The sequence below is a fragment of the Ranitomeya variabilis genome, chromosome 1, assembly GCF_051348905.1.
Source record: "Ranitomeya variabilis isolate aRanVar5 chromosome 1, aRanVar5.hap1, whole genome shotgun sequence".
Classification (NCBI taxonomy): Eukaryota; Metazoa; Chordata; class Amphibia; order Anura; family Dendrobatidae; genus Ranitomeya; species Ranitomeya variabilis.
The window spans coordinates 861,720,855-861,747,489 of record NC_135232.1 but is presented as its reverse complement, the minus strand read 5'-3'; the positions used below and the strand labels follow the sequence as shown (position 1 = coordinate 861,747,489).

Sequence of the window (26,635 nt, the reverse complement as noted above, 5' to 3'; positions counted from 1 at the left end):
TCCGCTTCATCATGCCCCTGAGAGAGGGCTAATAAAGCCTTTTCAGCCTGAATCTCTAGGTTAGGTTCCTCATAGAGCAATCCCAATGCCAGAAAAAACGCATCCACACTGAGCAATGCAGGATCCCCTGGTGCCAATGCAAATGCCCAATTCTGAGGGTCGCCCCGTAGGAACGATATAACAATCTTGACCTGTTGAGCAGGGTCTCCAGAGGAGCGAGATTTCAAAGAGAGAAACAATTTACAATTGTTCCTGAAATTCAGGAAGGTAGATCTATCTCCAGAAAAAAATTCTGGAATAGGAATTCTAGGTTCAGACATGGGAGTGTGAACAACGAAATCCTGTATGTTTTGAACCTTTGCCGCGAGATTACTCAGGCTGGAAGCCAAACTCTGGACATCCATGATAAACAGCTAAGATCAGAGCCATTCAAGGGTTAAGAGGAGGTAAGAAGCAGCTAGACAGCAATTAAGGGCTAGGCAGCAAAACTCTGAAGGAAAAAAAAAAAAAAATTTCCCTTGAACACTTCTTTTTCTCCTGCTTCAGCCCAAACAATTAACACTTTGTGGGCCGGCTATACTGTCATGAATCCCCAATGGCTAGGGATAGCACAGGATTAGCAAAGTATAATAAATATCGGACGAGCTCTAGGGTGATGGAACCTGGGCTGACCGCTGCCCTACGCCTGACAAACGCAACTAGAGATAGCCAGGGAGCGTGCCTACGTTGGTTCTAGACGCCACGCACCAGCCTAAGAGCTAACTAGTACTGCAGAGAAAACAAAGACCTCACTTGCCTCCAGAGGAATTAACCCCAAAGATATAGTTGCCCCCCACAAGTATTGACGGTGAAATGAGAGGAAGGCACACACATAGAGATGATATATATAGCTTTAGCAAATAGAGGCCCGCTGAAAACTAGAAAGCAGAATGACACAAAAGGGGACTGAGCGGTCAGCAAAAAACCCTAATCAAAAAAACCATCCTGAGATTACAAGAACCCATGTGCCAACTCATGGCACATGGGGAGAACCTCAGTCCACTAGAGCAACCAGCTAACAAAGAGACATTCTAAGCAAGCTGGACAAAGAACCAAACAACTGAAAATCAGCACTTAGCTTATCCTGAAAGATCTGGGAGCAGGTAGGCAGGAACCAAACAGAGCACATCTGAACACATTGATAGCCGGCAAGGGAAATGACAGAAAGGCCAGGTAAAATAGGAAACACCCAGCCTCTGATGGACAGATGTAAACCAAAGGCCGCAACCCACCAAAGTCACCCAGTACCAGCAGTAACCACCAGAGGGAGCCCGCAAACAGAATCCACAACACCCTAGTGTGAACAGCGTACGACATGACAATGCCCAGACATTGTCATACAGGCACATGGAGGCAACACACACACAACTGAACATCATTTCCTTCTCTTGAGGCATTTCCACTGAAGTTGGATCAGCCTGTAATTGGATTTTCCACTTTGATTTTGAGTATCATTGCAAATCCAGACCTCCATGGTATATTCATTTTGATTTACATTGATCATTTTTATGTTTTATTGTTCTCAACACATTCCACTATGTAATGAATAAAGATTTGCAACTGAAATATTTCAGTGATATCTATGATGCTGTATTTTAGTGTTCTCATATTTTTTGAGCAGTGTATATACAGTGCCTTGCGAAAGTATTCAGCTCCCTGAAACTTTTCAACCTTTTCCCACATATCATGCTTCAAACATAACGATACCAAATGTAAATTTTTGGTGAAGAATCAACAACAAGGGGAATACAATTGTGAAGTTGAACAAAATTTATTGTTTATTTTAAATTTTTGTGGAAAATCAAAAACTGAAAAGTGGGGTGTGCAATATTATTCAGCCACTTTAACTTAATACTTTGTTGCACCACCTTTTGCTGCTATTGCAGCTGCAAGTCGCTTGGGGTATGACTATCAGTTTTGCACATCGAGAGACTGAAATTCTTGCCCATTCTTCCTTGGTGAACAGCTCGAGCTCAGTGAGGTTTGATGGAGATTGTTTGTGAACAGCAGTTTTCAGCTCTTTCCACAGATTCTCGATTGGATTGAGGTCTGAACTTTGACTTGGCCATTCTAACACCTGTGTATGTTTATTTGTGAACCATTCCATTGTAAATTTTGCTTTATGTTTGGGATCATTGTCTTGTTGGAAGACAAATCTCCATTCCAGTCTCAGGTCTTTTGCAGACTCCAACAGGATTTCTTCAAGAATGGTCCTGTATTTGGCTCCATCCATCTTCCCATCAATTTTAAAATTCATCCCTGTCCCTGCTGAAGAAAAGCAGGCACAAACCATGATGCTGCCACCATGTTTGACAGTGGGGATGGTGTGTTCAGGGTGATGAGCTGTGTTGCCTTTACGCCAAACATATCGTTTGGCATTGTTGCCAAAAAGTTCGATTTTGGTTTCATCTGACCAGAGCACCTTCTTCCACATGTTTGGTGTGTCTCCCAGGTGGCTTGTTGCAAACATTAAACAACACTTTATATGGATATCTTTGAGAAATTGTTTTCTTCTTGCCACTCTTCCATAAAGGCCAGATTTGTGCAGTGCAAGACTGATTCTTGTTCTAAGGACAGTCTGTCCCACCTCAGCTGTAGATCTCTGCAGTTCATCCAGAGTGATCATGGGCCTCTTGGCTGCATCTCTGATCAGTCTTTTCCTTTATTGAGATGAAAGTTTAGAGGAACGGCCGGGTCTTGGTAGATTTGAAGTGGTATGATACTCCTTCCATTTAAATATGATCGCTTGCACAGTGCTCCTTGGGATGTTTAAAGGTTTGGAAATCATTTTGTATCCAAATCTGGCTTTAAACTTCTCCACAACAGTATCACGGACCTGCCTGTTGTGTTCCTTGGTATTCATGATGCTCTTTGTGCTTCAAACAGAAACCTGAGACTTCACAATTGTGTTCCACTTGTTGTTGATTCTTCACCAAAAATTTACATGTGGTATCTTTGTGTTTGTAGCATGATATGTGGGAAAAGGTTGAAAAGTTCCAGGGAGCCGAATACTTTTGCAAGGCACTGTGTATATATATATATATATATATATATATATATATATATATATATATATATATATATATATATATATATATATATATATATATATATATATATATATATATATATATATATATATTGTAAGGATTCACTCGCTCAGGTGCGTTGGAGGAAACAGGAGGCACTTTCTCTTTAAAAGTTCACAGGTTTATTTGCACCATAAACCATACAGCAAAACAGAAAATAAATAGCCTTTAGCTCAGGAAAGGAAAATACAAATGTCCAGTCCTTCAGGCTCAGTCCTGTGGAGGCTTTCTCCTCCACACACACAAACTCATATCTGTAGTGTCCCGTCTGGACACAGGGATCTCTGTCCACCATGACAGATTCCCACACTCCCTCTGGAGGCTAGCATTAGGCTTACTTTAATAGGTCTAACCACACCCAGAACCCATCACATGATCAGACATGTGGTTGTGACCTCACCACAGGTCCTGCAACAAACAGACAGGCATGGTTATGCCCCTTACCCAGAGGTGAGGTATATGGGTAGCCAGACCCTCCCATCTCTCATAGCTACCCGTAACCCGGACCCAAATATACTAAGCAACTCCATATTGCTTTATGTGCAAACAGAAAACACTCCGGGTTACATCACAGCGACAAGCCTTCTCTGTGATACATACCTCCCGTCGATTAGACACCCTTTAGCCATGCTACAATATATATATATATATATATATATATATATATATATATATATATATATATAAAGAAAAAACTTTTTGTTTCTCCGGCAATCAGCCCAATGGTAGAATAAAATGTACCTTTTATCTATCCATTAAAATGTTCCAGATTTCTTCAGTTACAATATTGCATACATTTAATCCCTTATGGATGACATGTTTCAACACCAAATGTGTCTTCCTCCAGGTCCAGCAGGTGTTGCCTGCTTTTGCATTTTGTTGAAATGTTATGGAGGCCAAAATAACGTAATTCGGTGTTAGGGCTAGCGGAACGCACTGAGTAAATAGATGAAGTTATTTTTGCATTCGCAGCCCAGGGTCCACAATGCAGGAGGAACCTGCTGCTAGCAAATGGCACCATATGGCGGTATAAGCGAACTCTGTTACTTCACAGAGTCACCGACAAAAGAAAGCACTGTGCACTGTTAGACTCACAGGAGTACACAGCTAACTGCTGAGCTGATAGCAGTCAGTTGTCTTGCACACACACAAACTCCTCACCGGAGGTGACGGTATACTAGGAGCTTATTTCAGCCGAGACCATGAATACATACACACAAAACTCCTCACCAGAGGTGCCGGTATTCTAGGGGCTTATTTCAGCCGGGGCCCTAAATACATACACACAAGACCACACTGGCACAAAGCACATAACATAGGTTGATAATAGCGCATGGCCGTGCGGTCATGCAAACCTTTTAAAGCTTCAGCAACTTTAGGACCTTCCCAGAAGGACTAATGGGAGGCCGCCACAGAACTTGAGCAACTGCAGGACCTTCCTAGAGGACCAAAGGGAGTTGCTGCAGTACCTGAGCATGTGACCCTTGATCTCCAATGAGAGATCTTACCCTGGGCATGCTCAGAAGGGAAAAAGTAGGACTTAGTCCCAAAGATGTCTGCTCGCCACTGACCAGTACTGGCTACAATGGCAGAAGCTGGAAAGGCTGCAATAACCCTTTGCACAGTATCAGACTGAGCAAGACGCTGGGACCAACGCCTCCGCTGAGTAGGCTCCACTGCGGCAGGAGAAGAATGGGAGACCACAGCGGAGATGGCTCGAGATTCCCCCTGTGCAGAGGTGGGCAATCAACCCCTAACATTTGGGGGGTTCGTTTTTTTTCTCCTTACATCATTTTTACAATATTTCTGAATGTAGTGACACCAAATATGTGTATTTTTTATTGTTTTATTTTGTTTATAGGTAAAGGAAGGTGATTTTACTTTTTTTAAAAATATTTCTCAAAACCTTTTTTACTTCTTACTTGTTTCAATAGTCCTCTTTGGAGACTTGAAGCTTCAATCATCCAATCGCTTGCGCTGCACATAACAATGCTTCAACACTCCTATGTGTAGCAGAAATCATGATCCCAATGTATCAGCTGTCATGTGCAGTGAAGAATGTGGGTTCCACGGTGGGGCCCGCATCAAAGAGATACGACCGATGATGTACCTATACGTCATCAGTTGTGAAGGGGTTAAAGGGAATTTGTCAGTAGGATCCACTCTCCTAAGCCATCTATATGGGCATGTAGGTCATAGGAAGCTAAATAAAATCTGATATTTTATTCCAGATAAATCCATGTTTTTCTTATATGTAAATGAGCTGTTCCAGGCTATGGAGTGGACACTGATCTAGATTAGAATCTGCCTTCAGAGACTATTGTGAATAAAAAGGGGAGTTACCAGACTGAGACATGTAACTAACATAGAATATTGAAAATTAAACGTGTTTTCTTGCAAATGCGTTTTTTTTCTTCTCTCTGAGATCTGCTGTATTGTAACAATATTGATGTTACGCGACAGGATGTTGCCGCTGTGTGGGATAGATCCTAAGCATTGCCTGATGCTGTGGTCTCCCATTCAGCTTTGTCCAAGGGGCGTGCTGCTCAGCACTGACATCAGTCCAAGCATCTTGCTTATCCTCCTGGTGTACGCTTGGTTGGTGCTGGCTCTCCAGCCAAGTCTATGGGAACTAGTGATATTCTGATGCAGTCCTCCACTCCTTAGTCTAAGTCCAGAAATCACTTTACTGACATGTCCGTGATGTGGCGTCTTCTCATTGGTGGTCGGATGTTAGCTGCTCTGGTGATGTGGCGGCTCCTTATTGGCCTGCTGGCGATGCTACGGCCGGCTGAGTGTTTGGGGAGGAGACTAGCATTTAAAAGGCTCTCAGTGGCATACGCGGGCACGCTAGTATCATTTATGTGTGGTATTTGTGAGTGGATACTCTACCACTCTGCACAAAATGTTCTATACACTGAGAGTTCTTACATTGGCAGGTAGGGATAGGACTGGGTAGCTGTCCCCTGGCTTAGCATCTGTTTCCTCCATGTGTGCGGTTTGCAAAGCTGAGTTACTGTTATGATCCTTAGTGGCTGAGGATCACAGAATGAACTAGCTAAGTAACTGAACATAGAACGAGCTCTAGGGAGGTGGTAACTGGACTGACTGCAAAACCTGATCCTAACCAAACACACTGAAGGTAGCCGGTGAACGTGCCTAAATTCCTGGATGTCTCGACGCAGCCTGAGAAACTTGCTACCACTATAGAGAAAGTAAGACCTCACTTGTCTCAGAGAAATGACCCCAAAGATATAGGAAGCCCCCAACAAATATTAATGGTGAGGTAAGGGGAAAATACAAAACGTAGAAATGAAAACAGATTCAGCAAATCAGGCCCACTAATACTAGATAGCAGAAGACAGGCAGGGAACTGTGCGGTCAGTAAAAAACCCTATACAAAATATCCACGTCGAGAATTCAAGAACCCCCACACCAACTAACGGTGTGAGGGGAGAAACTCAGCCCCCCAGAGCTACCAGCAAGCAAGGAAATCACATATTAGCAAGCTGGACAAGGACAAGTAAATAACCAAGAAACATATTGAACACTGATGAGCAAAAAATAACCAAACAGAAAACTTAGCTTCTCTTGAAGAGACTGATAGCGAAGGAATTCAGGAGAGATCAAAATAGCACTGAATACATCGACAGCAGGCAAACACTGAAAGTCCAGGTGAGCTAAATAGGAAACCAGCTAACAGATAACGAGACAGCTGATCCTGCCTCAGACCTGCAGAATGACACAAAGAGCCACCAGAGGGAGCCCAAAGATAGCACTCACACAGTACCACTTGTGACCACAAGAGGGAGCCCAAAAACAGAGTTCACAACAGTTACAGAGCAAGTCCAGCCCTCAGGCTTCACCTCTCAGGGAAAGTGTCAGGGCTTTGAACCTAGCATCACATTTGCTCTTTCCCTTGGCTCTGCATCTGCTTTATTCTTGTGTGCGATTGAGACAATTTAGTTGCAGAGCGAGAGCAACCCATGTGCTCAGTACTGGTCACTGAAGTAACTGAGTTGATACTTTGCGTAACGTTCATACTATGTGGAGTTAACACAGTCTGATTAAGGTTAACGCTCACCGCTTTTCTCTGCCATTGTTTTCACTAGCAGCAGTTATACATCTCTGCACGGTGAACCCTGGGTTGCGATTGCACTTTAATTTATATTTTATTTAGTGCAATCCGCCAACCCTGACAATATACTAGCACCATGGTCTGGCTAGTTTTGGTGGACAAGCAGGATTTCCAGTAGTATATTCAGCAGCTGGAGGGCAGGTTGTCCTCGCTTGAGCGGCAAACTTCAGCTGCAGATTTATTTGCAGTAGCTGCACAAGCTGCCAGCGAAGCCACCACTACAGTTTCTGCTGCTCCTGCTCTGTCCTTCTAACACTTCCTGCTACTTGATAAGTTCTCGGGGAACAGCAAGGCTTGCAGGGGATTCGTGAACCAGTGCTCAATTCAGCTGGAGCTACTGGCCTCACGTTTCTCATCTGAATGGGCTAAAGTAGGATTTGTGTTGTCCCTGTTGATGGACAGAACGTTGGAGTGGGCTACGCCACTATGGGGGCTTAAAGATCAGGTGATTCATCTCGCTTTCTATGAGCTCTGAAGCAGGTCTTTCTAGGACCTTAGGTTACCTATGATGCCGCACTTCAACTCTTGGCATTAACCCAGGGCTGTACCATGGCCTGACAGTTTGCTATCCATTTCTGGACTTTAGGTTCTAAGTTGGAGTGACCAGACAAGGTCCTGATTCCTGTTTTTTGGAGGGGCCTTGCAGACCATATTAAGGATGCTTTGGCCACTAGGGAGATTCCAACTGCACTGGAGGATTTAATATCTGTGTCCACTCGCATTGATCTTTGGAATGCTGAACAAAGATTGGAGTGAGCTTAGTGTAGATCAAGGATTCGGTTAGCTCTGAACTTTAACAATCCTTTGGAAACTCCAGCTCAGACGAGAAATCATGTGGAGTCCATGGAGGGCTCTCTAGTGGAACCTAGATCCCATCCTGTACGTCCACAGCCAACCTGCTTTGTTTGTGGGCAGGCTGGTCATTATGCCAATAAGTGTCCCAGGCGTCAGGGAATGACCGTGTCTAGTGGCTGTTGAAGGAGGCTCACTAGACATGGCAGGCGTGTCCTTCAAATTAACTGAGGCTTGCATGGATTCTGGGGCAGAGGACAATTTTCTGTCTTCCACCTTGACCCAACGGCATGCAATCCCCGTGGTGATGCTCTCTAAGCCAGTCACTATCCATGTGGTTAATGGGTCTGTCCTTTCTACCCAAATCATCCATCAAACGATACCTCTTACCCTAATGATGTCGCTGAAACATCATGAGATAATTTCCTTTTTAGTCATCTCCATGGGCATGGATGATGTTCTTCTGGGTATACCTTGGTTGCGGCGCCACTATCCTCGTATAGATTGGGCTACTGGGAGCATACTGGGTTGGAGTAGTTTGTGTGAGGGACAATACCTGAAGGCCCAAGTTCAGATTGGATCCTGCGAGGTCTCCACGGATCTAACTTCTCTACCTAGGCACTACTGGCAATACGCTGATGTGTTCTCCAAAAAGGACGCAGAGACTCTTCCTCCTCATTGCCCTTATGATTGCCCCATAGATTTCATTCTGGGGCAGAGCCTCCTTGTGGGTGAGTCTACCCTTTGTCTCTCCCGGAGACAGAAAGTATGTCAGAATACATCAGGGAGAATCTGTTGAGGGGATTTATAAGGAGGTCGGTGTCTCCTGCTAGGGCTGGTTTCTTCTTTGTCCAAAAGAAGAATGGGGAATTACACCCCTGTATTGATTATAGGGGATTAAACTTCATCACCATCAAAAATAAATATCCTTTGCGGTTGAGCTTTGCGCTCTTTGAAAGACTGCGGGGTGCTAGGATATTTACCAAGTTAGACTTTCGTGGGGCCTATAACCTAAACTGTATATGTGAAGGGGACAAATGAAAAACCATATTTAATACCCAGGACGGTCATTATGGGTACTTAGTTATGTCATTTGGTCTCTGTAATGCCCCCGCAATTTTTTAGGATTTTGTGAATGTCATCTTTCAGGAGTTATCCACATCTGTGGAGATATATCTGGATGACATTCTCATCTTTTCTCTGGACCATAAAGATGTATGCAGGGTCTTTGAGCTCTTATGCAATAATTCCTTTTTTGCCAAACTGTAAAAGTGTGTGTTTGAGCAGTAGTCCCTACTATTCCATGGGTATATTATTTCTGTCCAGGGCTTAGCTTTGGACCCAGCCAAGCTAGAGGCAGTGTTGAACTGGAAGGAGCCTCATTCCCTCAAAGTGGTGCAGCACTATATGGGTTTCTTTAATTACTACTGCCAGTTCATTCCCCACTTCTCCACGCTAGCAGCTCCTTTGGTAGCCCTCACCAAAAAATAAGCTAATCCTAGGCTGTAGTCTGAGGAGGTCTCCAAGGCCTTTACCTACCTGTGTCCCATTTTGCTTGGGCGCCAGTTCTGCATTGGCTTGATGTGGATAAGCCCTTCATCTGAAAGTGGATGCCTCTTCTGTTGGTGCAGGAGCAGTCCTGTATCAAAAGGATGCTCTAGGTCTTAAACACCCTTGTTTATTCTTCTCCAAGACTTTCTCACCTGCGGAGAGGAATTATTCCATTGGGGACAGGGAGTTGCAGGCTATGAAATTGGCCTTTTTGCAGTGGAGATATCTCCAGGAGGGGGCTCTGCATCTCATTAAGGTTTACATGGACCACAAAAATCTCCTCTATCTTCAGACCGCCCAGTGGCTGAATTGTCGTCTGGCCAGGTGGTCCTTATAAACTTCTCCCAGTTTAATTTTACCATACATTTTTTGTCCAGAGAGAAGAATTTACATGCTGATGCCCTGTCCCGTTCTGTAGTCTCGTCCGAAGAGCCACATCTTTTTGTCCCTTTGCAGATCCTTTGGATGGTGGCCCCGGTGTCACTCGAGTAGTTACCTCTGGGCAAGACCTGTGTTCCACATAATCTGCAGCCAGAGGTTTTCTCGTGGGCACACACTTCCAAATTTGGTGGTCATTTTGACATCAAGATGACCTCTTAGCTTCTGGAGAGGTCTTATTGGTGGCCTGCAGATGGCGTGTGATGTTAGGGATTACGTGCAAGCCTGTCTCTCGTGTGCCAAGAATCGGCCCTCCAGACAGAGACCCGCGGGCTAGCTCTATCCCTTGCTAGTGGCAGATTGGCCCTGGGAGGTGGTCGGGATGGACTTTATTGTGGACCTGCCTAAGTCCCGTAATAATAAAGTTATTTGAGTCGTCACTGACCATTTTTCCAAAATGGTGCATTTGGTTATTCTTCCACATATACCATCTGCACGGATTTTAGCGGTATTGTTTATTAAACACATTTTCCATCTGCATGGAATGCCTGACAATATTGGGAGTGACCCGGGTCCCCGGATTGTGTCTCATTTCTGGAGGGAACTTTGTTGCCTACTCAGTATCGAGCTCAATCTGTCCTCTGCATTCCATCCTGAGACTAATAGGCTGGTGGAGAGGACCAGTCAGACTCTGGTCACGTATTTGTGGCATTTTTTGTCCACCAGGCATGACAACTGGGCATCCCTGCTGCCATGGGTGGAGTTTGCCATGAATAATGTTATCTCTGATTCCTTTTCTCCTAAATTATGGTCAGCATTCATGTGTACCTGTGCCCATGCCTATCTCGTCTTCCAACCCCAGGGTGGTGGACTGGGCAGTGGAGGCTTGTGACATCTGGGACCACACAAAGGATGCAATTAAACTTTCTAAGGAGAAGATGAGGGCTTCCACCGACATGCATCATCGTCCTGCTCCAGTTTTTGCCCCTGGTGATTTAGTGTGGCTGTCAGCTCGTAACATCAAGCTGCCTGTATAGTCCACTAAATTTGCTCCTCTCTACCTAGGTCCTTTCAAGGTCCTTGAGCAGGTGAATCCTATAGTCTATCGCCTCAGTCTTCCACCGCATTTGAACATCACCAACATCTTTCATATGTCTCTGTTAAAACCTGTGTTTATGACCTGGTTTTCTGGGACTCTTGTGGGGAGTTTGTATACGTCCTTGGACGGTTTTGAAGTTAACGCTATTGTCGGGTCCAAGGTGGTGCGTGGCAAAAAAATTGCTTTGCTTGACTGGAAGAGTCATGGACCTGAGGATAGGACCTGGGAACCTATTGAGCACATTCATGCCCCACAGCTATTGCGGCCTTCGAGCATGGTGAACGTCGCAGGGGGGATGCTAGCGGGGGGTAATGTTAGGCATCGGGATGTTTCCAGCATCTTGCTTAGGCTCCTGGTGTACGCTTGGTTGCTGCTTGCTCCCAAGTCTATGGGAACCAGTGATATTCTGGTGCAGCCCTCCGCTCTGGAGTCTTAGTCCAGAGATTACCTTACTGAGCATGTCCATAATGTGAAGGTTGGACGTTAGCTGCTCTGGTGATAGGGTGGCTCTGGATTGGCCTGCTGGCAATGCCACGGCTGGCCGGGTGTGAGTGTTTGGGGAGGATCCTAATGTTTAAAAGGCTCTCAGCGGCATACACAGGCATGATAGTGCAGCGCCCCAGAGTCCTGGTCGTTGCAGTAATGTCGTTCTTCCACCAGGGGGAGTGATGTTACGTCTGATGGCAATAAAGGAGATCTTCTTACCAGGTATCACAAACCATACACCACACTTCACACTCCAGTCCACCAGGGGGAGCCTTGCTCCTATTCACTAGGTCACTCCTCACAATTAGGTAAAACTGGTGGGCTGGATAGAGAGTTAGTCAGACGCTGACTGGGCTTCACCCAGGCAGCATCCTGTGAGTCAGAAGCTGGCTGGGCTTCACCCAGTTCAGTCTCTGTCAGGCAGACAGAGGGGAAGGAGGAATATCACAGTGCTGCGGACAGAGAGGTCCCTGACAGGGGTGGGATCCTGTCAGAAGCCTAGACAGAAGGCCATGGAGCTGTGCCTGCCCCACGTGCGGTAGCATCCTAAGGAAGGACACGAAAGAGAATTGTATTGTAGCAGGTGAGTAGTGTTGAGCATTCCGATACCGCAAGTATCGGGTATCGGCCGATACTTGCGGTATCGGAATTCCGATACCGAGTTCCGATATTTTTGTGTATCGGAAATCGGAATCGGAAGTTCCCAGTGTATGGTTCCCAGGGTCGTGAGGAGAGGAGACTCTCCTTCAGGCCCTGGGAACCATATTCATGTAAAAATAAAGAATTAAAATAAAAAATATGGATATACTCACCTGTCCGGCGGCCCCTGGACCTTACCGATTGTAACCGGCAGCCTCTGTTCCTAAGAATGAGGAGTTTAGGACCCTCGATGATGTCGCGGCTTGTGATTGGTCGCGTGCCGCTCATGTGACCACTCACGCGACCAATCACAAGCCGCGACGTCCTAAACTCCCATTGCCGTAAAGTAAAAGCAGAGCGCAGCGGTGACGTCACCGCTGTGCCCTGCTTTACGGCCGGCACTCACAGTCAGTGCGGGAAGCAGACGGCGAGGGACGTGACACCGGAATGTGAGTATGTACTGTTTGTTTTTTTTTACATTTATGATGGTAACCAGGGTAAACATCGGGTTACTAAGCGCGGCCCTGCGCTTAGTAACCCGATGTTTACCCTGGTTACAAGCGAACACATCGCTGGATCGGTGTCACACATACCGATCCAGCGATGACAGTGGGAGATCCAGCGACAAAATAAAGTTCCAAACGATCTGCTAGAACATACAATTCTCAGCGGGGTCCCTGATCGCTGCTGCGTGTCAGACACAGCGATATCGTATGGATATCGCTGGAACGTCACGGATCGTGCCGTCGTAGCGATCAAAGTGCCACTGTGAGACGGTACCCTTAGATGGAAGAGAAGCTGAGAGGAATCTGCAGATGTGTAAGTTATAATGACAAACAGCTCTGCATTGAGATCAGGAGAGCAGAGAGCAGCCATTACACATCACACTGGTAACCTTTACATATTGCATTGTTAACTTCCTCTCCATATAAAATAAGATTCCCATGCAGATCACTATCTACCCCATAACCTGTAAAGCTCATTTGCAGCCTGGAACAGCTTGATTACATACAAGAAAAGCTTGGATTTATCTTGATAAAGAATAGATATCAGATTGCAGATATCAAGGTATCATTTTATTTAGTTTCCTATGACTTACATGCCCATATGGACCATTTAAGAAGGAAGACCCAACTTACAGATTCCCTTTAAATTTGATTTGATGCAATGCAACTTTAATATTATATTTTTGCAATGTTTATGTCCTTGTTTAGCTTGAAATCAAATATTTAGATTTATATATTACAGTCCAAAAGGATATTTCAACTATATACAACAGTCCTCAAATTATGTCTCATTGTTGTGAAAAACATTATTATATTTCCCTGTTTTTTAACCGAAACCTATCTTAGTGATAATTTTGACATGTATAGTCACCTTACAGTTGTATTATACAATACCATTGCTATAAGCATACACAGGCCCTTTAAACTTTATATAAGCCACAAACGGATTATAATCCTTTGGCTGGCAAATATAATTAAGAAGTAGAATCTATACATCACTTTCTGGTTTGGCTCAATGAAACAGTAAAAAACAGCATGAAATAGAAGTAAATCACTGAGCCAGTGAAGAGAATAAGTACACCCTGACATACCATTTTTCTCCTTACTGATTTTAAGTACTTTATGCTGATACTGCAATTGCAAGTGCCAGCCAAGAGGTCACAGTCTCTGTTGCAAATTGTGGAACTAAAGTCTGCAGATATTTTGCTTACTTGGTCTTGCTCGGTCCCTCAGTTCAAGAAAAGACACAGTCACCTTCACTGCCATGTAAGAAGTGTCACTTAAGCAGCATTTGGCTCTGTCTTTTAATCATCCCAGATTGTTCTATATTCATTCTTTAGTCAAATGAACTACAGCCAAGAATCAAACCCACCACTTCTGGCCTGCAACAATACCAATGTGTTCGGAAAGAACCTTGTAAGGAACCTTGTAAGGATATGAACACTGCTGTTATCTCAAAACACAGCTAAACAAAACCCTGACAATGTTTAACTTCTAGACTCATCTTTCTAGAACTCTCAGAATGTTATTGGGAAATGGCACAAATATCACTTTTATCTTATCTTACCATTACTATCAAATAATTCACACATTGTAATGATTTTTGTAAGTACATTCTAGTTGCTCATGGTTTCCTTCAGTCTGTTTTTCAGTTAGCTTGCAAATTGAATCCTGTTTAGGTAAGCACAAGCCTCAGCTCCAACTCAGAGTTGCCAACATTAATCAATTAATAAAGTTCAAAGACAATCCGTTATATAGGGCACTTTTTTGAACTATCCATAAAAAATAATTGGTCGTGATTTTTTTTTAAGCTGAGGAAACTTATACATAATTTTTTGCCTGAAAGTATCATCATTTTACAGTGAATGAAACTTAAATCAGTTTCAAATGTGCCCGGCGTCTGACATCACTTCCTGGTGGTGGAACACTCACGTGTCCCTATGATGCGTAGTGCGTCGCGTGTCCCCATGGAAACAATTTCCCCTGATATGCTCAGTGATACGCCAGAATAGGGAAGGACGCTGCATAATAATAAATATGGATCGTGCATCAATCAACACTCCCCCAGAAACCCCCATTTAATGAGACCCTAGGTGACATCCCTTGCTTATTGTCATCTATCACATGTTGTAGCCTCCCCGTCAGAGAGGGAGTATAGCATAGCGTTGTCGTGGCAACACCTTAATGCAGTAACTCATAGAATGTAAGTCTGCAAGAACAGGGTCCTCTCCCCTCTCTACCAGTCTGTCACTGTAAACTTGTTTACTGTAAACAATATTTATAACCCTGTATGTAACCCCTTTCTCATGTACAGCACCATGGAATTAATGGTGCTATATAAATAATAAATAATAATAATAATAATAATAATAATAACTCATGCTAGCCGTATATAAGGACTGGGTTTATTAGTTCAGCTAGGTTGGCAGCTCAGAGACAAATCTGGAGCATTATAGAAAAGGTAAATGACTATACAGAAGGGAGAAAGAGGCCATACAATATTAATAGGGTCAGGGATTGGATCAGAGATCAACTATGAATTAGGGGACCATACTGTACATGATCTATCCATGATGATTATACCCCTCACCTCAACACAAACACATTTTTTACATAAGATGTAGGCACTGGGAATATAACTTACAGTTAAACGAACACCAGTTGGCTATATATTTGCTGATCAGTGCTTATTTCGTAGATAGGTTGAACACATCTCCCATGCACACAGAATAATCAGTAGTAGATTGTTCTCTGCTCATATGCTATCATTGTTCTAGCAGTACAGGTCCTGTTTACACAGGATGATGCAGAGAACAATTATTTTGTTAAGTAATCTAAAGATCATTTCACCTGTAGATCTTTTTGCTAATTTGTTTGGTTATTGACAATCTGTTTACGATTACCATCTCTGATAGGCAATCTGTGGAATACTCGATCCTATTAATCGTACAGTGACAATGCCAACCATCTCTGGCATCAACAACATTGCAACCCGTTCAATGTAAGGCTTCATTTACAAGTCAGATTTTTTTGCATGAGTGTTTTCCATGTTTTTTTCAGATAGTACTCAAACCTGGACAGTGTGGACAGTGATCCCTGGGACTCTGCACGATGGGTAAGATCGGAGGATGTGGGTGGTGATATCTAATGTACGATACATGCTTGCTATCTTGACGTTGGCCCTACTATAGGGTTTATGATAGGCACCCGCTGTTCCTCTCTTACCTTGGGTCTGTGACGCACTACTTTGCACTTTACATATTAAATAATTGCAGTTGTACCTCTGGGCTATCACTGCCTTTTCAGTGCTTCCAATTTTCCCTTATTGAATCGTTATTTATTATTTTTTTGTGTTACTCTGTTGTTATATATATATGAATTGTGTTCAATAAAAAGTATTTTTATATCCTTTTTACAACAAAGGTTTGGACGTGTACTCTGTTTTCTATGGTATTTATCTATAATAGTGAATAGTTTTTTTCATGCATAGTTAAAAAAATAACTTTCATCAGTGATTTTCACCAGAGTTTCATCAGATTTTCAATAGAATTTTATAAGACTTTGGTCCGATTTTTTGTGTTTTTTTCTCATATATGAAAATAAAAGGTTCTCTACCTTATCCTATCTAACAGTCTAAGAAACCATGCAATATTCAGGTAGTATCCAAGTATGGCCTGATTCTTTTACAGATTTTCATTGTTCATTGTTGATTTTAATCCGACATGCAGATCAAGAGCGAACATATTTCCATGATTTTGCAAATATCAAGGAAATTTGAACAACCCCATTCACTATTATAGGCAAGAGTGCCATCCATCGAAAACATGGGAAGCATTTGTACAAAAGACCTCAGTTTTGATTTATTTGCTCTTTTTTTCTATTTCATAAATTAAGCTTGCTTATAAATTGAGCATTTTTGAAAATAGGATTATATCAGGGACAACCTTTGTTGAGCCGTCTCCTATAATATAATTACGTTTGATTTCTTTCAATTTTCATTAGTATACTTTTAAGAGAGTAAAGCTACCCAGAAGGCTGGTTATACTTTTTATTACATTGAAAGTTCACCTCTTAATTTATCGGTCAATTATTTTGTTGCAGTTCTGAAAACTCAACGTTAAATATGCTTTGCAATGTTGCACTCACTTTAAGAATGCCATGCTGTGTAAAAATAGGAATAACATATTACAATAACATTAAAACGCCAATTACCTCATTTATAATGATCCAGTGACAGTCAAAGGCAACCAAATTAGTCTCAACGACCTGCAAAAGGAAAACAATGCATTTGAGTCAGCACACAGTATAAGCAGGGTGCATTCAATCATGCAAAAAACAGTCAAAAGAATTTCTCTGCCATGGCTTTGTCATTTAGATTTAAGCTGATAACCTTTACAGTATTTGGTCATGTTTTCATCTTTCTTCTTAATTAGATGCTGAAAAATGTACATCAGTGGTGATGGAGCCATTTTAAGCACATACAACAAATAGCCCTTCACTAATAGCCCTTTATTGAAATGAAAATCTGTTATGTGATCGGTCATTACAAATACGATAATGCAAAAATATTGAAAAATTTGAACGTGCTTTATTACTTCATGTACTAAAATGATGCACTGCAAATGTTCAAACTGGAAAAACATATTTCTTTAGCCTCACTTCATCCTTGGGAGCTATTTTTAAAAAATAAAAATTAAACTATATATTTCGTATCAAGGGGAGTTTTTGTGGAGATCCTCCACGCTGCTGAATGGGGTGACATGTCAGTCTGAGATAAATATTAATATATTAATAGTGGTTTTTATTCATTTCTACTCTTTACTCAAAGTTACAGATTCTTCTTCAGGAAGAGATAGACCCCATATCAATGACCACATACTAATTTTCACCCTCCTAAAGGTCTTTGTCATATACATTGACAAAGGATATAAAATACCAGCTTACTTTTTCTCTGTCGATCCAGATAATGGGGAGGCCTAGAACAATGCTACTTCATGGTATGCATGCTGAAGGAGAAAAAGTCCAGCTTCCAGATTAGGTTGAAAATCTTTGTCACACATTTAAATATACATACACATTGCAAAAAGTAGGGTGAGGAGAAGCCCCCCGCAAAAAAACTTCTCATTTTGAATGCCATCTTAACCCTGAAGTTACTTTGAACTGATTAAGAATGGATTAAGAATTCGGTCTGAGTTCGAAACATGTTGTTTTTTTTTTGGAGGGCTTCTCCCCACCCTACTTTTTGCAATTTGTGTGTATTTTTAACTGAATGTCAAATAAAGACTTTAATTTTTAAATGTTAAACTTAATCTGCAAGCTGGGTTTTTCTCCTTTAGCATATATACATCTACCCCAGGCTGACTCTAACCACCTCTTTCTAGGGGCTGAGTCTTGTGACTTCACTCGCTCTAAATCTGCTGTGCCCTGTGACAGCTAACAGGGAACAGCATTTTTGTATTTAGTTAGTTGTGACTCTGTGGAGCAACAGAGTTCGCCACTGTTCACAATGGGTGATGTTTAACCCGCGTGTGTTTGGGGTTCTACCACCATATAGTGTCTGCCATTGCTTAGCTGCAGTTTCCATATCTGCACGGAGGACTTTTATTTGGTGCGTTCTGCCATCCCTAAAATTATACTAGTGCCAGGGTCTGGCCAGTAATGGCGGATGAGCAGCATCTGCAGCGGTACAGCCAGCAGCTGGTGGGCAGGTTGTCTGCTCTCGAGGGTACAACTTCAGCTGTGGATATTACAGCGGTGGCAGCTCAGGAAGCTAGTGAAGCTGCATCACGTATGTCTGCTGCCATCCCTGTTTTGACTTTAACCCGACTCCCGCTGCCTGATAAGTTTACAGGCAATAGAAAGTCATGTAGGGGATTCGTGAACCAGTCTGCGATACATCTTGAGCTGCTGGTTGCTCATTACCTCTCAGAGTGGGCTAGAGTGGGGTTTCTAATCCCACTCTTGTCAGATAGGGTGTTGGAGTGAGCTACGCTGCTGTGGGAGTGCGATGATCATGTGGTGCAGAGTGTCTTGCAGTTCCTTAGCGCTCTGAAGCAGGTTTTCATAGGCCAGCGGGTCACCCATGATACTGTTTCCAACTGTGACATTGACTCTGGGCACTTTTATGGTCAGCCACTTTGCCATCCACTTCCGGACTCTTGCATCTGAGCTGGAGTGGCTGGATAAAGTCCTCATCCCAGTCTTTTGGAGGTGACTGGCTGACCATGTGAAGAACGCTCTGGCCACTAGGGAGATTCCGGCCACACTAGAGGAGCTAATAGCAGTCTCCACTCGTATCGACCTTCGATACTCCGAGCAAAGGTTGGAGCAAGCTCAGTGTTGGCAGAGGTTTCGGCTGGCTCCTAACTTCATCAAGCCTCTGAAATCTCCAGTCCAGTCATTAGAGCCTCAAGAGGCCATGGAGGTATCTTGAACGGGACCTAAGTCTCGGATCGCTTGAGCATCCTTGGTCTGTCATTCTTGACTGCAGTCGGGACATCATGCCAACAGATGTCCTCAGCGGTCGGGAAAAGACCGCATCTAGTGGCTATAGGAGGAGGCTCACTAGACACAGCAGTGTTTTCCTTCAAACTGTCCTTTAAGGGGACACTCTCCGTAGGCCCATCCACTCATGCGGTGGAGGTTTGTGTGGATTCCGGGGTGGAAGGCAATTTCATGTCTTCTGTCTTCGCCCAATGGCTCGCTATACCTCTGTTGATGCTCACCAAGCCAGTTACCATCCGAGTGGTAAATGGGTCAACTTTGCCCCCACAGATTACTCACCAGACCATTCCCCTCACTCTCACCATGTCTCCAGCACATCAGGAGACGATCTCTCTTTTAATCATACCTGAGGGTATTGATTAGGTATTGCTAGTGGTACCATGGCTACATCATCATTCTCCCCATATTGAGTGGTCCTCTGGGAGAATATTGGGATGGAGTGATTTGTGTGAGGGTAGATGTCAGAGGGTGTACGTTCAGGTGGCAACTACTGGGGCGCCCACAGATCTAACCTCGCTTCCCAAACACTATTGGTCCTAAGTGGATGTATTCTCCAAAAAAAGCTGCAGAGACCATTCCGCCTCATCCCCCCTATGACCGTCCTATTGATCTATTACCAGGTGCAGAGCCACCCCGAGGTTGAATTTATCCGTTATCTCTTTCAGAAACGGAGGCAATGTCCCAGTGTATTAAGGAGAATCTGGCGAGAGGGTTCATTAGGAAGTCAGTGTCACCTGCAGGGGCTGGCTTTTTCTTTGTGCAGAAGAAGAACGGGAAGTTACGTCCATGCATTGACTACAGGGTTCTTAATGCTATAACCGTTAAAAATAAATATTCTCTATCTATTATTTCTAAACTCTTTGATAGGTTGTGGGGATTGAAGGTATTTACTAAAGTGGATCTGCAGGGCACTTATAACCTGATATGAATCCGTGAGAGGGAAGAGTGGAATATGACATTTAACACTAGGGATGGCTACTATGAGTACCTGGTGATGCCCATCAGGCTTTGTAATGCCCCAGCCGTATTTCAAGACTGTTATTGACATCTTCCAGGAACTGTTATCCACCTTGGTCGTATTCTATCTGGATGATATTCTCAATTACTCTTCAGATATCGATTCCTTTTGGAGAGATGTCTGCAAAGTCTTTGACCTCCTATGGGCTAGTTCCGTCTTTGCAAAGCTTGAGAAGTGCATGTTTGAGCAGGAGTCCCAGCCTTTTCTGGGCTATTTTCTCTTGGCCCAGGGATTGGCCATGGATCTTGCCAAGCTGGAATCTGTGATGAACTGGCAAGAACCCCATTCTCTTAAAGCGGTGCAGCACTTTATGGGGTTCATTAATTACTATCGTCAGTTCATTCTCCACTTCTCAACTTTAGTAGCTCCTCTGGTAGCCCTCACCAAGAAAGGAGCTAATCCCAACTTGTGGTCGGAGGAGGTCTCCAAGGCCTTTAGCTCCATAAAGACCCGCTTTGCTAGTGCTCACATTCTACATTGGCAAGATGTTGATAAGCCATTTATTATGGAGGTGGATGCTTCTTAAGTCGATACTGGAGCTGTCCTCTTTCAGAAGAATGCTCAAGATCGAAAACATCCCTGTTTTTTCTTCTCTAAGACCTTCACACCGGAGGAGAGGAATTATTCCATCTGGGACAGGGAGTTGCTAGATATGCAGCTGGCCTTTTCAGAGTGGAGACATCTCCTAGAGGGGGCTCGCTACCCATTCCAAGTATACACTGACCACAAGAACCTCCTATATTTGCAAATGGCAACTCTGCCAGGCCAGATAGTCCCTATTCTTCTCCTGGATTAATTTTACCCTCCATTTTCTTTCTGGGGAGAATAATTCATGTGCCAACTCTCTCTCCCTTTTCATAGTCTTATCTGAGGAGTGAGAGGAGCCTCGGCTAATTGTCCCATCTGACAGTTTGAGAACCGTAGCTCCAGTTTCGCTAGAGTCTTTGCTTCCGGCAAGACTTTTGTTCCATCTAAGCTGTGACTGGAGGTTCTCTTATGGGCTTATTCATCCAGGGTAGGGGGACATTTCGGGACCAAGAGGACATCTGAGCTCCTGGTGAGGTCATATTGCTTGTCACATATGGCATGAGATGTAGGAGACTACATTCGGGCATGTGTCTCTTGCACCAAAAATTAGTCTTCCCAGCAGCGGCCCATGGGTTTATTGTATCCCCAGCCTGTGGTGGATAGGCCCTGGGAGATGGTCAGGAAGGACTTTGTGGGTTTACTGAAATCCCAAAACTACTCTTATCTGGGTGGTAACCGACCATTTCTCCAAGATGGTGCCCTTGGTACCCCTTCCGTGGATACCATCGGCACAGGCTTTGGCGGCACTTTTTGATAAGCACATTTTTGGCCTGCACGGTATGCCTGACAAAATAGTCAGTGACCTGGTCCCCCAGTTCATGCCTCAGTTTTGGAGAGAGCTTTGTCATCTGCTCACTATTGAGTTGAACCTCTCTTCTGCTTACCACCCCAAGATGAATGGGTTGGTAGAGAGGGCCAATCAGACCCTGCTCACGTATCTGCAACATTTTGTCTCTGCCAGGCAGGATGACTGGGCATCCTTGCTACTGTGGGTGGAGTTTGGGCTAAACAACACTGTTGCTGATTCCACAGGGCAGACTCCTTTCCTCCTTAACTACTAACAACAAGTGCGTGTTCCTGTGCCCATGACTGTGTCATCCACCGACTCTTGGGTGGCAGACTGGGTGTTGGAGGCCTGTGACATTTGGGACCGCATGCAGGATGCCATCTGGGCCTCTAAGGACAGAATGAGGGTCTCTGCCGATGCGCATCGGCGTCCTGCTCTAACCTTCGCTCCTGGTGACTTAGTGTGGCTCTATGCCTGTAACATCAGGCTACGCGTTGAGTCTAGTAAGTTTTCTCCCTGCTTCATAGGTCCCTTCAAGGTTCTGGAACAGGTTAACCCTCTGGTTCATCACCTGACCCTTCCTCCGCACCTGGATATCACTGACACCTTCCACATTTCCCTCTTAAAACCCGTTCACATGTCCCGGTTTTCTGAGTCATCTGCTGGGACATCAGGCTTGTCTGATGATGATTTTGAGGTGAATGCCATTGTCTGTTCGAAGGTGATTCGCGGCAAAAAATGTTATCTTGTGGACTGGAGGGGTCATAGTCCAGAGGATAGGACCTGTGAGCCTATTGACCACATTCGGGCTCCTCATCTTATGGCGGCTTTCAAGCATGGTGAGGCCCAGAGAAGAGGGAGCCCAAGGAGGGAGTTAATGTTAGGTGTCGGGATTCTCCCACTGCACAGGAGGAATCCCAAGCCTTGTCTTCTATGGTGCCCCATTCACTCTCGGACGCAGAGGATGCTGCTCAGCAGAGACGTTGGCCCCAGCATCTTGCTCAGACTCGAGCTGTGCATCTGGTTGCTGCTGCCTCTACAGGTACAGCTATAGCAACCAGCATTAGACAGCAGTGAGCAGATGTTCCTGGGACTAAGTCCAGCTTTTTCCTTTCTGAGCATGCATGTGAGACGGCCACTTATTGGTGGTCCAAAGTCTCAAGCCCAGGTCCTCAAACGAGTCCAGATTGGCTCTCTAGCAAGGTCCTTGCAGACTGGCATCTATAAAAGGATATCACAGCTGCACTTCCATGCTCTAGTATAGTCCAAACATGTGAAGTGTGTTCATGTGTGAATGTCTCTAGTGCAAGCTCCTAATGATCCCCTACCCTCTGGTTTTGTATGTGTATAGGGTGATTGGAGTTAGAGACCGCACCGAGTAGAGACATTGCCAGTGCAATGCCGTGCCGACAGTGGGTCCAGTCAGACTCTATTCCCCATGCTCTAGGGGCTGAGTCTAGAGACCGCACTCGCTCATAATCTGTAGAGGCTGCACCGAATAGTGGCATCGACAGTGCGATGCAGTGCACAGAGGGGTTCCAGTCTGACTCTAACGCCTGCTTCCTAGGAGCTGAGTCTTGTGACTTCACTTGCACTAAATCTGCTGTGCCCTGTGACAGCTGACAGGGAACAGCGTTATTGTATTTAGTTAGCTGTGACTCTGTGGAGCAACAGAGTTCGCCGCTGTTCACACCGGGTGATGTATAAACTGCGTGAATTTGGTGTTCTGCCACCATATAGTGTCTGCTATTGCTTAGCTGCAGTTTCCATCTCTGCACGAAGGACCTCGGGTTGCAAACGCACCTAATTATTATATTTTTTTGGTGCATTCCGCCAACCCTAACATCTTATCTGTTGTTTCTAAATCTATTGTTTCCTTCAGGTATTTAACTGCTAAACAACAGAACACTTTTGGAAAGCTAATATACCAGAGAATTTACTTGAGTACAAATAGAAAAGTTGCCTAATAGCAAAAAAAAATTTGAAGGAATCTGTTCTCCATTATGTAAAGGAAAAGCAGTAAAGCACATATATAAAATGTCTCTTCATGCTGATATGTGTTGATTAATCTAGTTAATCTTTACCATTATATTGCTATGACAACTGTCAGAGGGACTTCATTGGAGTTTTTAGATTGTTCTTGCAGTGAATCTTTTTATTTTAACTATTTTATTTATGTGCATTAATTCTATTAAATTTTTCATTGTTGTGCTTTATTTTATTTAAACTGTGCTTTATTTCATATTTATTCTATATGATGTCAGATTTTTTATTTATTTACTTTTCAAATATGGGAACACTAATTTATGAAACTTCCACCTTATATATTCCAAAATAACCTCTTGACTTCATGACCCTTTTTACTTTTGTGTTACATTGGTGGCAGGGTCACTTCATGCTTCCCATGCCAAATGTTAGGCATGCCGGAAGAGAAGAAGGGGGGTGTCCTGGCTTTATATATAGGTGATTGTACTGTACCGCTATCACACTGTGAATATGGGGTTATAGGAGCACTGTATAAAGGGAGCTGTGGGGCCAGCATACAGTATATAGGTAACTATGGAGGCCATCATAATTTGTATAAGGAGTTATGGACTATCATAAGGCATATAGGGTCTGTGGAGATGTTAGACAATACAATGCATACAATGTTAAGGGAGTGACAAGAGCCAGCTTCCTATAATTTACAATTCTGTATAGTACTGAATCTGGAAGTTAAGGTGGGCATCCCTCATCTGTCAAGAAGACAGACTTGCCAACTAATATACTATCTAACATACTGTGTAAGTCTGTAATAGTGACTGTACATAGGGTGTGTTAAGCTTTGTTTATTGATGTGTGCTGATATGCATTGTTAGCCTTATCTTGATGTTGGACTGAAGGACACTTGGTAATTCTAAAAATAGCTTACATGTCTTGGGTATAAAAAATACTCAGAGATCACATCATGAGACACTGAAGTAACACAGAGCTACCAGCCGGACATTCTACAAACCACCCAACAGACAAGAGAAAGGACTGCAGCCAATTCATCATGGCACCATCACGAGGGACACTGATCTATGATTCTATAGGAAACAACCTAGGGGTTTTCAGCTCTGGTTGGAAGGACAAAGATCTGATCCAGTGACCATCTCTGAACCATGGATATGTTTAGAGAAAGCCTGGTTTGGGACCCGCTGGTCGCCTGGTTCCATGGAGATGGTCAGATAAGCCAGTTGGTGACTCTCGTGTCAACTGGCTTTTGACCTTGTATGGATTCAATGGACTGTTCTCTGTCATCTCCCTACGCTTGTCGTTACCTCTTCTCTGTGTGGCAATCACAGTTGGAATAGCGACCCTGGGAGCTCTGATATAACATCTACCATTATCCGGCGAGACAACGGAAGAGTAAGACCCTGTCATGTGCACTATGTTGGGGTAATTGCTGAGATCGTTCTGTTTGCTATTGTGTGTTGTGGTTCAATAAAGTATTGCCACACTGTTTTACCTTAACCCTGTGTTGTCTGTGTAGTGAATTGCCCACCGGGAGATAAAGCGGGCATTCAGTGGTATGAGCCCTGGTCCATGCAGTCTTGCTAAAGACAGCCGCGCCAGCGGATGAGAGCACTCACTGACCCCGTTTCTCCACAATCCTTATCTACACATTTTTTCCAGACAACATTTTAATTGTGAGTTACGCCTGCTTTCCTTTCACTTCCCCATTCAGTGATGACTGGGTTGGCATATGGAATGGTAAGACTTTAGTGATAGGGTCGAATCATATTTATGTACATATTGACCTTGTTGGATAGCTTTTGTGCTGTTTGATCAATCCTAACTGACTACCTTGCTTTTTTTGCATTTACAGCAATAGAGGAGTTCATGTTTTCATTGATCGCAATGTGCTAACGCATAGTTTATGTATGTGAAGCCCGCAGTCATGCAGACAATCATTGCCAACATCAGTTTTGTCTATGTGCTTCAATTACTTTATATTATCATATGGTGTTGCAAATAGTGCACCCAATAGTATACATACAAAACATATAACTGAAGAACTTGGATACAATATGATCATTTATCTGCAAAAGACTTTTAATGTAGCAATTGCCACAATTATAATACAGAAATGCCCCACTGCAATATCTAAAATGTGATCCTTTTGCAACATGCTGTCATAGTACCCATAGAAGTATAGTGAATGTTGTCACCATCTCCGTGGGATCTATTTCGGCCAATTTACAAGTGACTTTACTTTTGCAGTTAGTTGTTGTTACATTGTATTCTCATTTTCATTTTGATAACATCAATTAACATTATTTTGGGCAACTTGCATTTAACCTAATATAAATGTAGTTTATTTAGCAGGTTTTGTACCATTGAAATAACAAGGGTGATATTGATATAGATGACATTGATTATAATAAAACAAGTTGCACAGAAACTCTACGATATGACTTCTATTTCTCTAAGGAATTTAATTACATTCCTTAATGATGCAGCTTTTTATTATCCTTCCAAAATATTGGAAGCGCTATATCATATTTAAAGGTATGAAACGCTTTGCTGTTGCTACTGCATTACAATATGCCAATATGTGACAAATATTTTATGAAGAAGGATTATATGTGCTTCAGGCTGAGAGACTAATCACTGGAATAAAACTGTGGGAAGCATCTGCAATAATCTATTGTGGAGAAGGCAGTGTATTTATTTGCATTAGTAATACGGATGGTTATGCACAACAATTCATTTATCATAATTACTGCTGATCAATACTGATCGTCAGGATATCTTAAACTGAAAACAGCAGATGTGAGTAGTTGTCAGATCCTATTGAGCAAAAACAAGCTAAAGTTACTTGTGTAATTCTTTGTCGTTCACGACCTGGAATTTTTAATAAGCTAACTTCCTGCTATGGTATTAGCGTTAATTCTATTTAAATCTATTTCACTGGGAAAAATAAGGCATTGAAAGGATTATCTCACTTGCAACTATTTTATAAGCACACTGACACCTAATAATATAATATGCAATGC

At 43.3% G+C, this 26,635-nt stretch overlaps 1 protein-coding gene across 2 annotated transcripts in view; it reads right to left on the bottom strand.

The window, feature by feature from the left end:
- The window catches only part of GRID2 (glutamate ionotropic receptor delta type subunit 2), a 1,941,594-nt gene that overhangs the window by 918,622 nt on the left and 996,337 nt on the right, over positions 1-26,635 (bottom strand). For both annotated transcript variants that reach the window (XM_077277244.1, XM_077277251.1), the window contains exon 5: positions 16,930-16,983. In XM_077277244.1, coding sequence (XP_077133359.1) covers positions 16,930-16,983 — 54 coding nt within the window. The remainder of the gene's footprint in view (positions 1-16,929; positions 16,984-26,635) is intronic.